Source organism: Fulmarus glacialis, unplaced genomic scaffold, assembly GCF_000690835.1.
Source record: "Fulmarus glacialis isolate BGI_N327 unplaced genomic scaffold, ASM69083v1 scaffold8152, whole genome shotgun sequence".
NCBI classification, from domain to species: Eukaryota; Metazoa; Chordata; class Aves; order Procellariiformes; family Procellariidae; genus Fulmarus; species Fulmarus glacialis.
Genome location: NW_009195885.1, coordinates 1 through 19,364, shown reverse-complemented (window position 1 = coordinate 19,364; position 19,364 = coordinate 1). Strand labels below are relative to the sequence as shown.

Here is a 19,364-nt window from a genome sequence, read left to right as displayed (position 1 = left end):
TTCTGCCCTCAACCATTCTGTGATTTGTCTGTGTTTTGAGAACATTTTAGCATCCATATTAGACTGAGGATGACCTAAACTTATACAAGTTGAGGGCAGGGTAGATTAGAATCTGGAAATACATTATCAAAACCCCAAATTACTCATTTTTTATCTAGAACAATAGGAATAAGGATAAATTAGAAAGAAAAGCAATTATGGCAGTCCACAGTCAGATGAGTGATCCAACCAGTCCTTCTGCATTTAAGTCTGCAGCCTTCATCATTTGATCAGCTAAACGAAGTCAAACTTGCTAGCTACTGACTCCTTTCAGTGATCATGTAGGAAAAGGGCTGTTTCTGTAACTGAATGGGTATGTATGTGTTCTGCCTGATCAGAAAAAGAACATGACACGTTAAAGCAGAGAAGGTAGGTGTCTAGGATTACCAAATTGAAAATACACCTTTTTCAGATTTACTTCACATCAATATTTTCTAATTTTATCAAGTAAAAGACTTTATTCACATGCTAAAGACAAGTTGTTTCATTTAAAAAAATAGAAGGGGAAGACAAAACTGAAATTCAGAAACCTGATCACAGAACATCAATAGCCTAGGAATCTCTGAAAAAACTATGGGCTGACAGACCAAGCAACTCCAAAAGTGAAGTGGGGAGAAAAAGGAAAATGAGATGGTGATAGTAACACCTGACTCACTACAGGATCATGGCATTCTAATGAAACTATCCTAACAAACAGTGGCACCTGCTAGGATTCAAATGATCAATATAAAAAGCAATGAGCTGATATGAAAGTTCAAATTTAGCCATATTCAAGGCAACAATAATAACTGGAGTTATTTGAACTTTGTTCAAGTTCATAGTAGCACTTAATAGAAAAATACAAGAGAAATACCTTTGCTTTACTTTTGGTAGCAGCTTCTATATTAATGCTTTTATGTATTCCAGATGTATTACCCATCCTATGCCATGCACCTTCACAGCTGGTAGAATTTGCATGTTCTTTTGTTTGTGCTTCTAAGTCATCTAAGAAGAAAAAGACAGGAAATTAACTTACAGTAAATTGTCTGAACACCTGCATTCGTGGGATACACATGCTCCTTTAATGCTCTATCGAAAAAAGAGCTGTTACAATGGCACAAATCCAAATACTGCAACATCAATTGTTTCCTGTACAGTACTCAAAGTTTACATTCAAGTCACAAAATTAGACGGCATTAAGAATACCATGCTCACACTCTTCACATTTTATTTTCAGGTAGCTTATCATATTAGCACAAGCTAAACAAACCTTTTCATAAAATGGTGTTTGCAAGGTAATATGAACATAGACAAAACTCCAGGAGAAAATTAGAAGAGTTAAATCTGAGTAAAGCCAATTTTCTTATGCTGGAGACAGGGTTTGACTGAGTTACACAGCAGTGAACTGCTGATTTCGATGGAGTATGTTTAGGAGGGACAGGTATGTTCCTGAAACCATCAAAGCCACGAATAATCTTCTTGATTAGGAGATCAAACCCAGACTAGGAGGTATTGTTCATATGAGATCTAGAGGCTACGATTTCAACAAACAAGTTCCTGCTTGAAGGAAAACATCTGGACTCTCTAGAACACTAAAACCAGCTTTTAAAGATGCTCTGATTAGTGAGAAAACAAGCATGAAACAGCAAACATTATTGGTTTGGGGTTTTTGGTGGGGAAGGGGGGTTGGGTTTTGTTTGGTTAGTTTTTTGTTTGGTTGTTTTTTTCTTTTTTTTTTTTTTTTTTTTTTTTTTTTTTTCTTCTTTACTTCTGTTCTTACAGTAGATATTTGGGGTTTGGATATACTTTGTATTTCAAGTAACACCCTCCTCAGGTTGCTGACTTCTCAGCTGCCTCTCCATCTGCTACTCCTTAAGCAGGAATTGCATACTGGTACTGCTGATAAAGATTATTATTGCCAGTACTACTGAAAATCAGATGGCAGTAACTATTAATATCTTGTCCACAAAGTGACCCAAATACCTATTTTCTCTAGCATTTATAGCAACCCTCATATCAAAAGAACTGCAGAGCACATTAGGGTATTCTTCTATTACTCAAAGCAACAATTATAACTATAATTTAATTGAACAGAGGTCATGAACTCAGTGAACTCCTGGTATTTTTTGACAAAAATCCAGATTACTGTATAATGAATTTAAGCATACTAACACTAGATTTTTAAAAAAATAATAATTACAGACCCTTTAAAAATATTTGCAAGGTCTCAGCATGAGGAAAATTACAGCTGTAAAGCTGTTTCAAGGAAGCGACTCCATAAAAGCCTGATGGATATTTTTCACCAATGCAAAAAAGCATATAAGGCACTGCACTGACTGTACAAGCAGGTTCACAAAGATTGATGTTGCCACAGTTCTATCAAGAGCAGTAGAGATGCTTTAAAATGCACTCATCCTTTCCTAAACATACCTTATTAAGTTGACAGGCGTATATATGCACCAAAATGCATGCTGTGATCTTTACATATAAGATTTTGGAGGAATCTCCTAAATTATTACTTTAAGTTAAGCAGATATCATGGGAGTGTAAATTTTTTTTCTTTTAGAGATGGCAGGAAAAAACATAGACTGTGTTTATGCACACATTGTCAGCTCAGCTATAACCTAAATTGTTTTCCTTCTTTCCTTATATCCTCTATACCTGTATGAGCAAACAGACCAATTTTCTGGGGTTGGTTGCTTGTTTGTTTTTTGGCAACACATTTATACAGCTTTTTCAACAGGAAAACTCTGAACAGACTTTAATTATTACAAAATATTCTGGTAGTTATCCAGTATCTGGAAATGCTGAAATATCTAAGACAATTTAGGGTAGTACTTAGTATTAGAATGTTCCCTCTTGTAAGTGTTTAGGTTCTGTGTTTTTCTGGGGGAAGGCGGGTGGGGGAGGTGCTCACAGCAAAAAAGATATTTGGTAAATGAAAACTAGAGTCTTTCTATCATGGATTACTCTTAATAGTCTTTAATAGCTATATACAAGTAATTCTTAACTACTGTTATAAACACTGTCTAGGGCTGACCCTTCTGTTCTATAATTACCTGGAAACACCTCAGACAACTGCGAAATCTCTTGGCCAGTGTCACCTCCCGATGAATCAGATTGCCTTAGCAAAGCAACAGGTTGCCTTTTCTTCGGAGATGTAATGTAGTAACCAAAAGATGGCTATAAAAGAAAAAATTACCCCAGAATACAGCATGAGTAAATTTAATCATTAATAAAAAGGTTCAGCGGGCTTGCAAAGCAGTTTCAGCCACAGTGCCTCCCTAGTTGGTGTTTGGTTCTCATACCACTGAGAAATAACATATGCCTCCTAGCATTGCAAATGCCTAATCCAAACACATACACTTCCAATATACACATAAAATAAACTTTATACCAGTTAGACAAAAGAAAGTACATATGCTCTCATCATCTCTGCCTGGAGGCATGCTCTGCCATTCAGCCTCTGAATGCACCAGGACCGAACATGCCAACTCTACCAATTCACCAGGACACGACTGAATTACACAAGCATATTTGACTTCTTCCTCCCACTGTACACACCTACCTGCCTTTTTTTTTTGTCTGCAACACAGATGAGATACTGTCTACCAACATCAGATAAGAGAAGAGACAGGTATCAGATAGATGCAAGAAGCATACAGAAGTATGTTATTAAGTTAAAGTCTAGATGAATACATTTTTTACTGAAGTCAGGCATTTCCCTAGATAGCACATCAACTATCAACGGCTGTTCAAAGATACTCTCACTGTTCAAATACCCCTGTCTGAGCAGCATTTCATTCAATTACTAAGTGGATCGTTTGCTTGGACCTCCAAAGTGCACCCTGTATATGATGTACTTTTCTCTCTCTAATCCTACACATAATCAGTTTCTGACCAAAAGGTGAAGATCGAGGTTCATCAATAACACCAGCCAGCCCTTCACATCAGAAATTCCAGATGGGAAACAAAAGCCAATCCAGACCTGTCACACGTAGAGAATTTCCTTCACAAGTGAACTTAAAAAAGTAGTTCTCAGAAAGAATTAGTTACAATATAAAAAAAAACAAAAGTAGTGCTAGCTGTTGTTGTTCTTGTCCTTTCCTTGTGTCTTAATATTAACGTTAAGATACATACCCGTTTCACATCACTGCCTCCACCAAGACAACCAAGAGCTTCAGATCTCTGACCAAAGAACTCCCCCAAAGACAAACGTAAATAACTGGCATCTTTATCAAGATCAGATGTTCTCAGCAGAATGCAGCTATTGGCAGATTTCCATGAAGTATCTGCTAATTCAGATGCATTTACTATGTCTACTTTTTCCACCTGCAGACAAAGACATTTCAGAAGTTGTAACTTGCAAATAAATTAGAGAACTATTCTGTTTACATTGAAGTAATTAGTTACCTGCACAAGTTTGTGTGCTTTCTCAAATTCTTCCTGATCTTGTGCAATCATAGCTGCTGCTTCAGCTTAAAACCAAAGAGAACATTTATTAAAATAAGGCATAAGTTATTAAGTCCTGTCATTACTATTTTGCATCATTAAACTGAATTTTGAGGGACAGATACCGCAATATTTAATTCTACATCTGAGAAAGTTTGGAGTTATGACAGTTTTGACACACTAGGAGTTATTCCATCCCATTATGGTGAGAAAAGTTCGAATGAAATTCATTTTAAAAAATTACTCCCTGGATCTTTAGGATCCAAAGTAAAATCAGCGTTTAGCTAACTAACTTAGTGGTGAATAAAGAAAGCCTCTTATAGCCTTAGCCCCAAACCAAACTATAACTTTTCAAAGGTTATGCTACCCATACTAGCTAGAATTGAGCATCATGTGGCTACTTCCGAACAAACTTTTACTACATTTGGTTTTGAAAATTTCACCAAGGTGGTGCCTGTGAATTGGAGCAAAAGAAACAGACTGGTCTGTACCAGCTCATGAAATACCTGTGCAAATTAATTGGCCAAATAAATCAATACTTCTTTTAAATTCAAATGCTTGTACCATTTTCACAATTACCAATTACAGAGCAATGAACACTTAAAGTCTCTTCAACAAAATGATGTGAAAAACTGCTGATCAAGAGATACTGTGATACCACCTTATTTCAATGTTAATGTATCATTAAGCCCATCAAAACTTATAAAATATGTGGCTTTGTACACACAACATCCCTAGTCATAGAGGACACATGGCAAATGGAGGAATAAGTCAAGAATGGACACAAGCTTGCGAAGTGAATACAGCTGTTCATAAAATTACGTATGGGAAGTCACAATACATACTCTGAGGAAAGAAACAAAGTTGGAATACATCTTTATTGAGCAATCCAACTGCACTTCTTAAACACAACCTAGCACTATCAATGACACATTATTATATCTGGCTTAACTCTAAGTCAATATCAGTTCTTCCTTAATCCTCTGTATAAGCCATACAGCTCTCTGAACACTTCCTAAAGCACCAAACTCTGTCAAGTGAGCAATCCTGCACTATTCTATACAAGAATACACTGTGTGGACAGTTTGCTGACAGAGGTAGACATGTCATAAATGAGACTCAGAAGCATCAGATGTAACATTTCCTTTCTGTCCCTACAAATAAAATCTCTCAGGTGTCAAGCATCACACTTGAGCACTGCAAACAGACAAGCAAACTAGCAGCCAGAAGAATGCTAACCACATTGAATCTGTAAGCGCACGTCTTCTATCATGTGAACAGGTAAGCCAATCAGTTCAAAAGCAGAATTCCTTTAAAAATCTATCAGGTAGGAAAAGGCTAAACAGCCTTGAAAAAATTTACAACAGTCAAATATTCTAACCACTCGACAACCCGAGTCTGAGATGCAGGAAAGTGTCTGAAATATCCTGGCATTTGAAAAATACTGGAGGAGCGCTGCTTCACTGACATACTAGATAGGGAAGTTTCTACCAAATTGGATCATATTTGCTTGTTCCAGCAGAAAACCACTTCAGTGTTGAAAAACACTATTTCAACCAATCAACCCTGTTTGATCACTCATTCAAAATAAACAATTCTAGACAGCAACATATACAGTATTCTCTTTGAAAGAAAGAACAACCTTGAGTGGACCATGAACATCTTTAGAATATATTTGCCCATCCATATGTCTAGTTTAGAAACTAGAAGAGACTAGGAGAAATACTGTTGCACACATTGCTTGAATCTGTCTAGTAAAACAGATGACCAGATGACATTTTGGTGTTAAGGAATTGTTTTGTTTACGGTACTACGTGCATATTATCCAAGCCTGTATGACAAACATACAGACTCTCATGCAGATCAGTCTGAGACAGCTTAAGGAAAACAAACAACTTTAAGTAAACAGAGGTTCAAGCAGCCTGGAATTTGTTAGAAGATGAGAGTCCAGTAAAGCCCCTCAATAAGCTCCAACATTTTTCAGTAACGGTACCATCTTTCAGCATCAAGACATTCCCAAAGGGTTCACAAAAAAATCACCAGCTAGTGAATTCAGCAGCTCTTTTCACATTCCAGTTGACTTTGTAGTCATTTCTTGTTTACAGTTATTTCCTGTCTTATAACCATCATGCAATACAGAATGACTACTGTTTCATCTTCTTGAAAGAAAGGATAACAATAATTAAAGTCCAAAGGAAAAATTGTGGAAATGACAGCTACAGGAGTTACTTTTGCTCATACGATAAGTACCAGTGACAGATGTTAGAATGCTTTTTGAAACAAAACCGAAGACTCTTCATGTGAAGAGTAGGAAACATGGAAAGAAGCTGTCAATTATAACTAACGATAATATTATAGGCTACTATCAACATCAGCTTTCAAATAATTTGTAGTATCTAAAGTCTGGAGGCTTTGCAACACCAAATACTGATTTGTTCAAGTGAAAAAAAAAACAAATAGGAAGATAGATTACTTAACACTATTACAGATAACAACAGCGAACTAAAAACGAACAAGACTACATACATCCAGTAATGAACTCCTCATTTATATCATCTTCAGACAGATTTAAATCTTGTTCTTCATCAAATGAAGTATAATATGCAAGATCAGTCACCCATTTGCCCTCTTCATTTTGATAGACAATGCTGTGTGGTAAATCACCTGAAAGATATATCAAATGCTACACTGTTGATAAAATAAAAAGGAATATGGCAAAGTCTCTTAAGTTTAGATTAAGGAGTTCAAAAAAAGGGTAGCTCAAGTTGCTGCAACTGCAAGCTTAAACTAGTTTCATAACCAAATAAACAACAGTTAAGAGCAATATACCACAGTCAGTATTTTTTAAAACAAAAACAAGTCAAAATTTATTCATGCTACATTGGTTTTTATTACCAACTTGCACAACTAAAGAAAAATGCATAGCTTATAATTTTTATTTCTTCTTCCATGCAATGAAGTCTGGTCACAACTGTATAGACGGATTATATCTAAAGGAACCTACCTTTGTCTGTTGTAGCTAAACTTATGTTCTCACAGCTGTCTGCAGTAGGAGACAGGTAAGTATCAGCAAGACCTACTTCACATCCAGTTGCATCTGTTTGAGGTGCATTTGCACTAAGAAGAACTTTAGGAGTGGTGTAGTGCCCCAAAATTCCTCTTGCTGTATGTAGTACTTCTGCATCAAAAGAAGCAGCCTGACACTCAGAGGACTGTATTTCTTGCTTTGGAAGGACATCCGAGACATCAGCTTTATGGCTGTTCATGCACTGAAGATACAGTGAATCTAACCGCAACTCAGCAGCAGTGCAGGAATCTAGCACATCTCCAGTAGTCATGGAATTCTTAGAAAACAATAATCATTTTAAAAGTGTCAGAAGAGCAGTTGTTAACTGTTTGTGTTAATAGTTCTAGGTACAAAATAGTCCAAGTTAACTGTGTATGAAAAATATGTCTGAAAACAAAGTGATGTTATTAATTTTTTGTAAAGAAAGTTTGGGTTGTTAGTTCAATCTCTGAGTTAGTTTCAAACGCACTGCCACCTTCTACTACAGTCTTACTCTATATGATAAACAGAAATTTAAATGACAATTTCATACCAGTTGCCATACTGCTCTGGGCAGCATTTCTCTCTGCACAGGACATCCAGTTATCCCTTGATTTTGTGAATCTTCATCACTAGCATTTCCAGAGTCTACTCCTGTCACAGCCTGGTAAGTGTCAGGAACCTGAAAGTTCTCCTTTTAAAAAAAATGAAGATTTAAGTTACACTAGAACAGATATACCAAAGAAAAAAAAAATTAACACTACAGTTGTATTTACAATGTTAAAAAATTCTCTAGTAAAAAGATTATCATACTTTGTTCGCTCATGTGCCACTGCCAGAGGCACCTCTAGCTGCCAGCACCACCACCAAGGACAATAGTTCCTGGCTATGCCAATCCATGCATCTGCCTCCAACGGCATACACAGCAAGAAGATGGAGGATCTCTTCTTATTCCTATTAAATCTTTTCATTCCCTTTAACAAGGGCACCATGCTACTCCTCTTCCCCTTCTGGTTGACCCACTGCTGGATGAGGACTCCAAATCCAACTCAGAACCTGTTGTACCTACCCCACTGCCTATCTACAATGGCAGTGAAGCAGGAACATCTTACACAAGTAGAGAAGACCTGAGGTCAGACAGCAGAACTGTGTTATTCTCACTCTTCAGACAACCACCTATTCCTTTCTTCACGTACAGCCGTCGGTCAGCAACTGGCAGCCTATGCAAACTGCTTTTACAGGGTTAACATATCACTTCCCACAGCTTAGAAACTCTGATGTCAGTTGGGAAATTTCTGAAATTTCAGAAGCTACAGTTTATTTAACTGTTTAAATGAATCACACTTTCCCAATCTGGTCAAGCATGCAACTGCCAGGATCGCATCCGTCGTTGCAAAGCCAAGAAAACGGAAAAGCACTTAATTCCTGGCACTCTATTTGTAATGGAACCAACTGCTGCTCAAACTTAAACCTAAAGAGCCAGTTGCTGCTCTACACTTAACCTTTCTTACACTGACCACTTATTTAAAAGATTTATTTACTCGCCTGGAAAAACGAGTCTCTGCGATACTATATACTTAATAAAACCTTGGAGATTGCTATCCAAGATAACAAACCAGTAATCAAAAGGATTTTATAAACTAGTTGTATGATAGAAAATAAGTGCCAGCATGTTACCTGAATAGTTACAGAAACAAAAAATACAACAGAATCTTTTGTCAGTAGTGAATTAAATTTCTTTTCAACAAGTTTAATCACTGTCTTAAAAGAAAATTCCATTCTGTTTTTTGAATTTTGTTGCAGTTAAAACTGTAACTCTAATTAAGAATAGCAACAAGTTAAACTACTGAAAGCAGTTTGTCACAGAACCATCAGATTAAAATTAAGCAATTCCTACACAGACAATAGGACCATCTCCTGGATGCTACGAGCAAGTTACAAGCGAGATCAAAAGATGGCCTTAGTTTCAGTTCAGCTGACCAGCTTGCTGGGGCTGGAGGGGACAGGGTAAAGCAAGCATTTTATGGGTATTAGCTTTCTTATAGAGATTTATCTTTCATCAAAAATTCTTTGCATTCAGAGGCTGGTAATCAAAATTAAAATCATGCCATCACAAGACAACAGTACCAGTAGCGGCTTCTGCTTAATTACCAATGATATAATTTCTCTTAGTGGACTTGAGAGGATCCCAAATGCTTACCTACAAACATCTTACCATCTCTGACAATAAAAACCACCACTAGGAAGCTGAAAGGGGAAGCAAGGTGTATAAGAAACATTCATACCTTAAAGCGTTCAAGAAAATGTCTCAGAAGTACACTAAGTTCTGACCAGCACAAACAATCCAAAACTCTAAAAGCAATTTTTACTTTTGTAATAAGAATTAAGAAATGCAGTATTAAGTAGTCCAGCAGAAAAAGTCCATCTTCAAGAAATACTACGGATGCTATATTAGTTATTATAGGATTTCTCTGAGGACAAGTCTCCATCATCCCAGAGAAGGGACAGAAATCCAGGTTTAGGAGTTTCTTTGTTTTTTTTTTTTTAACCCCTTTGCAAGATCAAGTTACAGAATTAACAATGTTCTCTACCAGAGCTGCTTATCAGGAGAAAGGAGAAGATTATGCACAGGACAAAGAGGAGTGTGAGGAGCAGGATTAGAGAGGGATGGGAAACCTGAATGGAGGCTTGAATAAAAGAGACACCATAATAGGAAACTCTTCGGCTTCGCTGCAAGCCTTCCTGACTAATGCCTCTTGGGACAGCCAGCTACTTACCCAATTCCACCTTATCTCATAAACAACAAGACCTTCTCTAACAAGCAGATGAATCCGCTGCTAGCTCTGCACTACAGGAAAGAGGAAAATAAATACAAAAATAGCTACCTACCTTCTTTCCTTTTCCTTTTTTTTTTTCCCCCCAAGGAAAACCTTGCAGAGGGAACAGAAAAAGTCAGAAGCTCACTCAAACAGCTTTGTTTCTAGTTTAGAGCTGTATTTGCTATCTTTAAATTTAAAAAGAATCCTTTGCTGTACAGGCTACCTGTCGGACAATATTTGGGTTTGTCAGGAAAGAAATAAAACCCAGTTCACCCTGGCAGACAACCCTCAATTATGCTACCATGTTTAAGGGCCATTGGGTATGTTGAGCTTTGAACTTTACTTTAAACCTACTTGAAATAAGCCATTTTCAGAAAGCTTCAGCACTGTACAGCATTCCGAGAGTTTCTGTATGTCGACGTCTCCTCTTGTCATTTCTGGTTGTATCAGTTGCTCAAAATAGGCTTCTAGTTGGTTATCAAAGAACTCTTCATCATCAATATCATCATCTATTGAAACAGAAGAAAATATCCTATTCACCTTTCATGGACATTTTATATCACCTGACATATTATCAAAGCAACTTCATAATTTTTAATACATTGAGTCTCACAATATATTCACACAGTCAGAGCAGAATTATCCTGTTCTTCCCTTAAAATAATTGGGTCACAGAAACATGTAATTGTCTTACTCCGTTACTAGTGATATACAGCAAAACAAGATGACTATAAGCTAGCATGTTAACTCCCAGGCTGTCAAGTGACTCATCTTCCTTCACATGATCTATACACCACCACATTCCAATTAGCAAATCATATACATAATCATAAATTAAAAGTAAAATATATGTAGCATTTTTCAAACTTCACAGAAAGTGACTGAAAGCATAGTCCTATATTAAAATGGCAAAAAATGTTAAGCGCTATTACTAAGAACAGTACTATTCCTATCTGCCAAGTCAGAAGTTTTCCAAGACACAATTTTTCTTGTTTTGGGGCTGTTTTTTTAATTTGTGGGGTCTGGGAGGAGAGGAGAGTTTCCAGGGCTTTTGTTTGTTTGTTTGTTTTTAAAGATCCAAACATCAGTCAGCTTTTTAGGGCATGGTTAAATGCACTCTTAAAACCATTGTAAAACATATTCCGAGAAGTTTGACATCTTTACTTTTTATTCTTTTATCCCCAGGAAACAGTATCCTGTCTGTTTTTGCTTATAAAAAACATCCCAGTATACTCAAACAGGCCTTGCATTTATAAACTCACAACTATATTCTGTTTTCCACATAATTTAAGAAATGTTCATTTTCAGGTTGCTGGTGATGGTTTAAGAATTCTCCAGCGATTTTGCCTTTGTAGTATATTTCAATTCTTCTTCCCAAAAAGGAAATTTTGAAGAATCTTCTCAGTATTTCCTTCTGCCAGAGGTCTACACAATGCCAAGAATGTAGAGGAAAAAAGTACATATATACACACTCAGGTAAGTCGTTATTTTTGCATTCCCAGTTTTGCCAGTGGCCTGTACAAAGAGCCTGATTTACAGAAGCTTTTTTTCTCTTTCAGCAAAATGCGATTTAGTTGAATTGGAAGCTATGGATGCTCAGCAACTTTGATATTACAGCAAAGCAATCAGGATCTGTTACATTTGAGAGTCAATAAGTGAAAAATCCGCATCATGGCTCTGTTTCCACATATGATACTGGAGAAGGTGGAAGGATTACAGAAGGCTAAGTTTCTTCAATTTTTGAAAGAGGACTAATACCGATCCTCAGAACAAATGTGCACAGAGTGCTTTAAAAATTATATAAGGATTGGTTAGTTACCTGAATGGTAGCCAAATACCTACAATTCAAACTTAAATTAACAACAACACAAGAATTGTTTTAATCTTATTTACCTATGTCTTAATTTCTTCTTCATGAAACTGAAATAATGATCCACTATCTTCCAAATAATGAGGAAGTAGATTAATGTATTTTACCTCAGATACCAGAGACTTCCTCCTTATTTTTAGAACCACTCAGCTGCCAAATTTACACTGAATACAGAATTACATGATAAAAATTAGTACATTGCGCTCTGACCAGGAAAAATAAAAACATCAGTTAGCTTTACCTGTACTGGTGACAGTACTGAATAGACAAGTATTTCCAACTAAAGACTACCAACTCCTTAGGAGGGCAGATAAAAGTAATTCCATCCCCTTGGGTGGAAAAAAATAGTATCTTTACTCAGCAAACTATTAACTTCATTTTTATATGCTTAACGCACAAGTGAAGTTATGCAACGAGAAAGAACAACAAGACTTCAAAAGATAGTCATGACGTCTGTAGATATAACAGGGAGAAATCCAGTAACCCTACTTGAATGCAGGGCTGCTTGATCTCAGTAAACGGCAGTAAACCTATTTATCACTCTGCCTTCCTCATTCTTGGGGCATCTGAGGACGTACCCTATCATCCTTCAAGTTATGTGCAAAGTCAACTGCATTAATGCAGAAGAGCATGTTTCTCCTTCAACGGCAGCCACTGGAAGGGCACAGAAATTTCAAAACTCTTGTTTAGTTATACAGAACTTAAGCTCTCACTTTCATCCCTATGGGTAAACGAGACTTCCAACTTGGGTGTCATCCTGCATGTGCGGCATCTAAAGAGAACTGAAACTCAAGTAAAAGTTAATTCTAACTGCAAATACATGTTCTTCATCATAAAAGTTTATCTCTATTAATCTAAATTGAAACTGTAGCTAGGGTTACCACTTTATTAAATGAATGCCCACATTTCTACCTGTAGTTTTGATTCACATTAACTGAGGACTGTTATTTAATTTTTTAGGTTAAACTTCCAATTGTGATTTTCTCTGACAAATTCTATAGCCACCTACTCCTGTTACAGTTTTAAAACAGCCAGTTTCCCAATGAACAGTTTTCTTCAATACTCCTAATACTAGTTTTTGATCAAGCGTAATCCTATATTAAATACTTCAGTAAAGCAATACCTTTCTTCTCAAGTATGCAATGATGTTGTCAGAATTCTAGAGTCAACTACCCAGAGTTATAAATACACCTACCAGTGGAATCTTCTTCTGAGCTTGCAAGAGATGAGAGTTTCTCATTTTCCAAAAAACTTGAAAGGCTATTGCTAAGATGATCACTTGAGATTTCACCTTCTATCAGCTTTTCAGAAGGTTCAGATGGACCAACCTGTGGAAAGCATCCATACAGAAATGTTTCTAGGAGTTACTAGCTATCATATAAATTCAGTTAATAATAAACAATTAATGAGGTTAATAATATTCCAAAACTCTGCCTCACTTTTTTTTTTCCTATTTATCCCAGCAAACATTCTATTTCCCACGGACTTTGCCTGCTAGCTTCCAGAATGGATACATGCAAGAAATACAGGGACCATAAAGGGGAAAGAGGGAAAAAGCATCTGAATGACACCAAACTTAAAAAAACTCAAAAATAAAATACTGAACCATTGCATTAAATAGTTTACACTTGAAAAAATTGTCCCCCCATTCATTAAGCTGCAATCCCAACTTAAAAAGTACAAAGACAACTCTCAATAGTTTCCTATGCTGCTAAAACAGTGCTTTTTCAGAAATCGTACACCCAGATCAACCCTTTGTTGATAATTTCTTCAAATGAGCATACTAAATTACTTACAAAGTAGTATTTCAGCTGAAATCTAGCTAACTGTAAATATTGTATCTTTCATATACCTGAACGATTTTTAAAAACAGCACGATGTAACATCTGTTTTGGATTTCGTCTCACATTCTTTGTGATAAAACAGCTCATCTTTGACAGACAGCAAAAAAGTCAAAGTTCAGAAAGTAAAAAATTTGAAAGGGACTTGAATTATGGTTTTCAGATGACAGCCTATGAGCATTCAACTGCAACTCACTGACCACTGCAGCTTCTAGAAAAATCAAATTAAAGAGAACTGAATCAAATTACTAAATACCAGCTGACACATTAAGGAGCACATACTGGACAGCATCTGGCTGCAACCTAAGGCATATTTTCTGTAAGGGCCATGAAATCTCCCATTCCTGCCTCCCTTGTATCTCTGTGCCCATAATTGTCAGCTTCTCTAACACAGTAGATAAAAACAGCTCAAGCATAGCCCTGCCTGTCAATACCTGCAGCTATGTGCTACCTTTGGGATAGAGAGGAAAAAAAAAAAACCACCAAACCAAAACAAACCACACAGAGGCAGCAGGAAGATTGTGTTCTTACAAATGGTGCAGTTTTTAATGTTGAGGACACTGAAGAAGTAATCTGAACTAATATTCCTCCAAGCAATTAACAAGTACAGGGGCAAGTCAAATCAGGTGTATACTGTCTACTTCAATTTCCAAAAGCATTCAAAGAAGTTCCTCAAAAAGCTTTTCACTAAGCTAAACTACAATTAGGATAAAATGTAAGGTCTTTACATGGATAAAGAACTACAAGACAGCAGAGGGTAGGAGTAAACAACAATTTTCACAATTGAGAAAGATTCGGTGGAGTCATGCTCCCATGGTACTAATTATGTTAAGCAATCTGCAAAAAGGAGGCAAAGTGAGGCATGACACATTCAGCACACTAGCACTGTTACAAACTTAAGGGATACGCAACATAAGACAATAAACCCAGTTCAATTCCCTCCCTCCTCCTCTCACAGAATTAAGCCTAGTACAAGATTAATATTAGAAAACTTTTAATTTCACTGTATGTAAAAAAGATTTCACCTTGTTATTCTTACTTTCTGGAAGAAAACATATTCCAGTTGACAAATCTGGAACAAAAGAATGTAGTGTAATCAGTATTTTATTTTGCTCTTGTTATACTACTAAGTGCTAACTATTCTGTAAGATAGCAGACCGAACCTCTTGAAGATCTTGGCATACACCATAAAAATAATCCTGAAATGTACACTTTATCACAATACCAAAGTTTACATGTTCTTATAACAATGATCAAAAGTATCTGGGAGTAATTAAAAAGGCAGGGCTTCATCAGGGCTAGAATTGTAAAAAATATACAAGACAATTACTGCCTTAAGGATTTCTATAATGCAGTGCAAAAAAGTAAGGAGTCCCAAGTTGCACTAGCAGAAGTAGGAACAAGTGTTCTGTTCCACTGCTGTATTTCACCTATTGGGCCAATTCTTTTTTTGAATCACTTGTAAGCAGCTTCCATTTGTCGTTGTATTATACCCACCCATAATCCAACTGCAAGTCCCACAAGACAGAGGACATTTTACACATGCACATACAGATTTTAGCAGAAAAGGTTCTTAATTCTTAAATAATAGATGGGATTAAAAGGCAATTTCTGGACTAGAACCCTAAAACTTGAATAAACAAGTTAAAACCAATGAACTAAATACCATCAGGCACTATCAAGTCCAAACACCGGGCAGTCCCAGTTTTCCAAAGCATCGTGATTTTTGTTGCCATAGTTACTGCCACTTCCTCAAAACTACAATAATAAGTGACTGAAGTCAACACTTCACCATTAGAAGTGTGTTTCATAAAGACCCATTTATATCACAAACCATAATACTTTCTAATTGAGTATGCTCTCTATTAAATTATTAATACTTACCTCATGAAGACCTATGCAAATATTCAGATAAAGCTTAGAAAAGGGTAATGACTAGAAGTATGTATTTACCAAGTATATTTACTGAATTTTAAGGAACGAGCAGAACTTAATCACAGGACTGGCAGTAGCAAAAAACCCAAACAAGTTTAATATCAATAGCCGTGCTTTTAAAATAAGTTACAGAATATTATTTTGTTTCCACTACTCCATTCATACTTCAAAAAAGCATAGTTTTCACAGCAAGTATTCCAAACTACTTTTTCATGCATCATCTCACTAGAAAAGTAGGTTTCCAGCTTCTATAACTGCAGTTAAAGATCACCTATTACAGGTTGGAATACAGCAAGAAAATAGACTTTAGTTAAAATACAATCTCATAGACTTACACCTACTGAAAGAGAAGGGGTAGAAAACAACTTACATACACTTTTTCCACAAGTAAAGTTCCTGAAATTAATTCAGATTCCTACTAGTATTCTAACTATGGTATTTTATAGCAAACATTGTTTTCACCAGCTTCCTGTCTAGCTTTGTACTTTGGGGAGAAATCTAAGAACACAATGTCAACCACACAATTCCTCTGTTTTCAGTTTGTTCAAATCAAAGAGATTCTTTTTCAAAACCCATTTACACTATGCCATAAAACAGTGAAAGGGTTAAGAGAAGACATCTATAGCATAAAAAGCTAATTACACTGAGAATAAGTATAAAATTTTTCTCAAATTTTAATACCTTCCAATCGTTCAAGTGGCAATACCTCAAGTAAGGTATCTTGACTGCAATTTGAATGCTCAATGACATTCTGATCTTGCTCTCCGTATATTGAGTGGGATTCTTTCAAATCAACAGAAGTTGGCTGTGGTTCTTTAACTTGTATAGCAACTTCCCTAGAAAGAGAATTATTTCAATGAAAAAATCACTCAGTGAGATATATAGATCAACATTAGTATACAACATCTCTATATATAGAGATTTAATAAATTCTCCAATTTTAATGCCTGGTTAGAATAACCTTTGCAACAGCTTTCAAGACTTCCACTGCTTAGTAATGCTCTCCAAATTATTTCACTAACACTAGTTATTTCTTAAGAAATAGCAATCACTGAGGCTACAAGGAAGCTAAATTTAATAGAAATTGATGTTCCTTTCTGTATGCAAACTGCATGATATTTACTTGGAACAGATTTAAATCAGTGCAAACTATTATTCTCACACATGACATGAACCAGAAACATCAGCTTAATTCTACATTATGTAATGTAACCTAGGTAAATACAAGCCAGATTCAAATAAGTCAATTAATTAATCACACTTAGGAAATTTTTAGTGTGATAACAAAACAAAACACCATAGTTCAAAAAAAAAATCACTTCTAGATTCATTCCTGTCATGTACAAGATGCCCAATTAGTCAATTAAACAGCAGAACGCTGTTCACGTAGGGCTCTACAGCCTAAGTGGTAGCACTAAACAGGATGCTTCCACACAACCTGCCACTACCCCTCTACAGAAAACGTGGAAGAGCTGTTTTAGTAGCAAAAGCTGCCTTGGCTGCCAAACACTGTAAGCTAACAGGCTAATGCACAGCTGAGCTCTCCAGTTGCTGCCATCAAAAGGCCAATAGTAGAAGCTGCTGCTGAGGTGGGCAATTCAATTCTGAAGTATTCCATAATCAGCTTATAGTACATATAAATCTACATACTACATACTGGTATGTGCATTTTAGGACAGAGTTAGATTTTAACTATCATCTCACTTACATGTCATCACGAAAGCTGAGGGCAAATCTCCCCATTGGCTCAGGATCTGACTGATTACTGTGAGAAGATCCTGATGGAGGTGAATGTTTCTCTTCTAAATAGGATGCACAGACATCAGAAAGCCTGTAAAGGTGGGGAGGAAAAACACACAACAGAATCATTCTAATATGCACCTCTCCTGTATTCCAAAGAATTGCGGGGGAGGGGGGGGAGGGGGAGGAGGAAATCACATTGATGTGATGATGATCACATCTCCTATAAGTTCAATTATTTGAATATTTTAGCATTTTCTAGCCAATCTGTATTTACAGGTACACATATGTACCCAGAATGATTCTCTCCAGTCTTCTGTAGTTCTTTAGAGAAACACCACATCATCATTTTTAGTGGCTAGTGCTGTCCCATTTGGAACACACACTTCTGGAAAGACAGGGTATAAAAGTCTGATCTTACTTCTTGTTAAGTCATGGGGCAGCAGGTAAGTGAGCAAAGGCTTCCAATTGTTACTCTTTGCTCTACTCCTTGCTGAACAAATCATTATAAATTGTGTTAAATTTTAATTCGCATCCATAACACTAGTTCTTACACTACCCTTTCTAAAATGAGCCAGATTCAGGTAAGTTAAATGAACAGTTAACAGAGTTAAGAGAACACACATGTAAAAAATATATTACTCTCTATATGACTTCAGACTTCAAGAGTTGAGTTAAAAGAAATTTTATTGTTACCTTATCAGTCTAAAAACTAAATTCCTCTTTTAGAGGATGATTTTAATAAAAGTTAAGTACTTATGAGTTATGAATGTAATGCAGATTTTTCACTGCTAATACAATCAATCCTATGTTTGCTGATTAGTATGCTACTAATTTGTACATACTTTTATCATCTACCAAATAATCTGTCAAAAGAATTTTTCCTCTCCAAAGTGAAATGTTTCAAACCAGTCAATTGTTTTTTGTATGATTAAGTGCTATTAACCGATAGTCTCACCTATTGTCACAGCCCGTTTTACTCCTGGCAACAGTTGAAGCAGCAACAGGTAAGCCAGGGTTTGAGGAAATAGTAACATTTTCAAAAATGACACTTGCACTGCTACTCAGTGAATGGCCCAAGAAGCTTGGAAATGTCTCATCGGCAATATTTCTGAAGTCTTCCATCATCAAGCTGCTTAAAATAGCACTCTGCTTGGCAACACGATCAGCCCTGGTCCAGCAGCATCTGAAAGTAAGAATAAAACAACTAGACAGTTACACAAGTCACAGTAATGCTGTCAAAAACACGTTATTTATACATCACGGCCAATACTCTTTGGCAATCACCCCACTTCACCCACAAACGTGCTTAAAAATTATTTCTGGTCCTCTCCCTCCCAAGCCTTTTGCGGGCCACAGAGTTTTATAGCCTTCTTGGACTTTCTAAAAAGAGCAGCACTCCTGCAAGTTACAGTACCGACGCTGCAAGACGTGCCAACCTATATTTAGCCTGTAAAGCTGCTTGGACCCAGGCAGCCTTTCCACAGCAGCCAGCACCTGGGGAGCTACAAACTCCGTGACGCGATCATCTCGGGCCGCTACTCGGCAGGCTGAAGCCCAACGCTACTCATCTCGACACGGAAGGCCCGGGCCCTATCCCCCTCAGCACCCCCTTCAGGCACCACCGCCATCCCCCACCGGGA

At 36.7% G+C, this 19,364-nt stretch overlaps 1 protein-coding gene across 1 annotated transcript in view; it reads right to left on the bottom strand.

Annotated features, from left to right (window-relative positions):
• The window catches only part of CEP192 (centrosomal protein 192kDa), a gene marked incomplete at its 3' end in the record, with an annotated part of 37,592 nt that extends 18,743 nt beyond the window's left edge, over positions 1-18,849 (bottom strand). Inside the window, exons 1-13 of the mRNA XM_009588245.1 lie at positions 18,680-18,849; positions 17,690-17,812; positions 16,663-16,817; positions 15,072-15,118; positions 13,401-13,533; positions 10,690-10,844; positions 8,070-8,210; positions 7,475-7,814; positions 6,997-7,134; positions 4,432-4,496; positions 4,159-4,350; positions 3,078-3,201; positions 893-1,023 (exon numbers count right to left, since the gene is read on the bottom strand). Coding sequence (XP_009586540.1) covers positions 893-1,023; positions 3,078-3,201; positions 4,159-4,350; positions 4,432-4,496; positions 6,997-7,134; positions 7,475-7,814; positions 8,070-8,210; positions 10,690-10,844; positions 13,401-13,533; positions 15,072-15,118; positions 16,663-16,817; positions 17,690-17,812; positions 18,680-18,849 — 1,914 coding nt within the window. The remainder of the gene's footprint in view (positions 1-892; positions 1,024-3,077; positions 3,202-4,158; positions 4,351-4,431; positions 4,497-6,996; positions 7,135-7,474; positions 7,815-8,069; positions 8,211-10,689; positions 10,845-13,400; positions 13,534-15,071; positions 15,119-16,662; positions 16,818-17,689; positions 17,813-18,679) is intronic.
• Between the last annotated feature and the right edge of the window lie 515 nt (positions 18,850-19,364).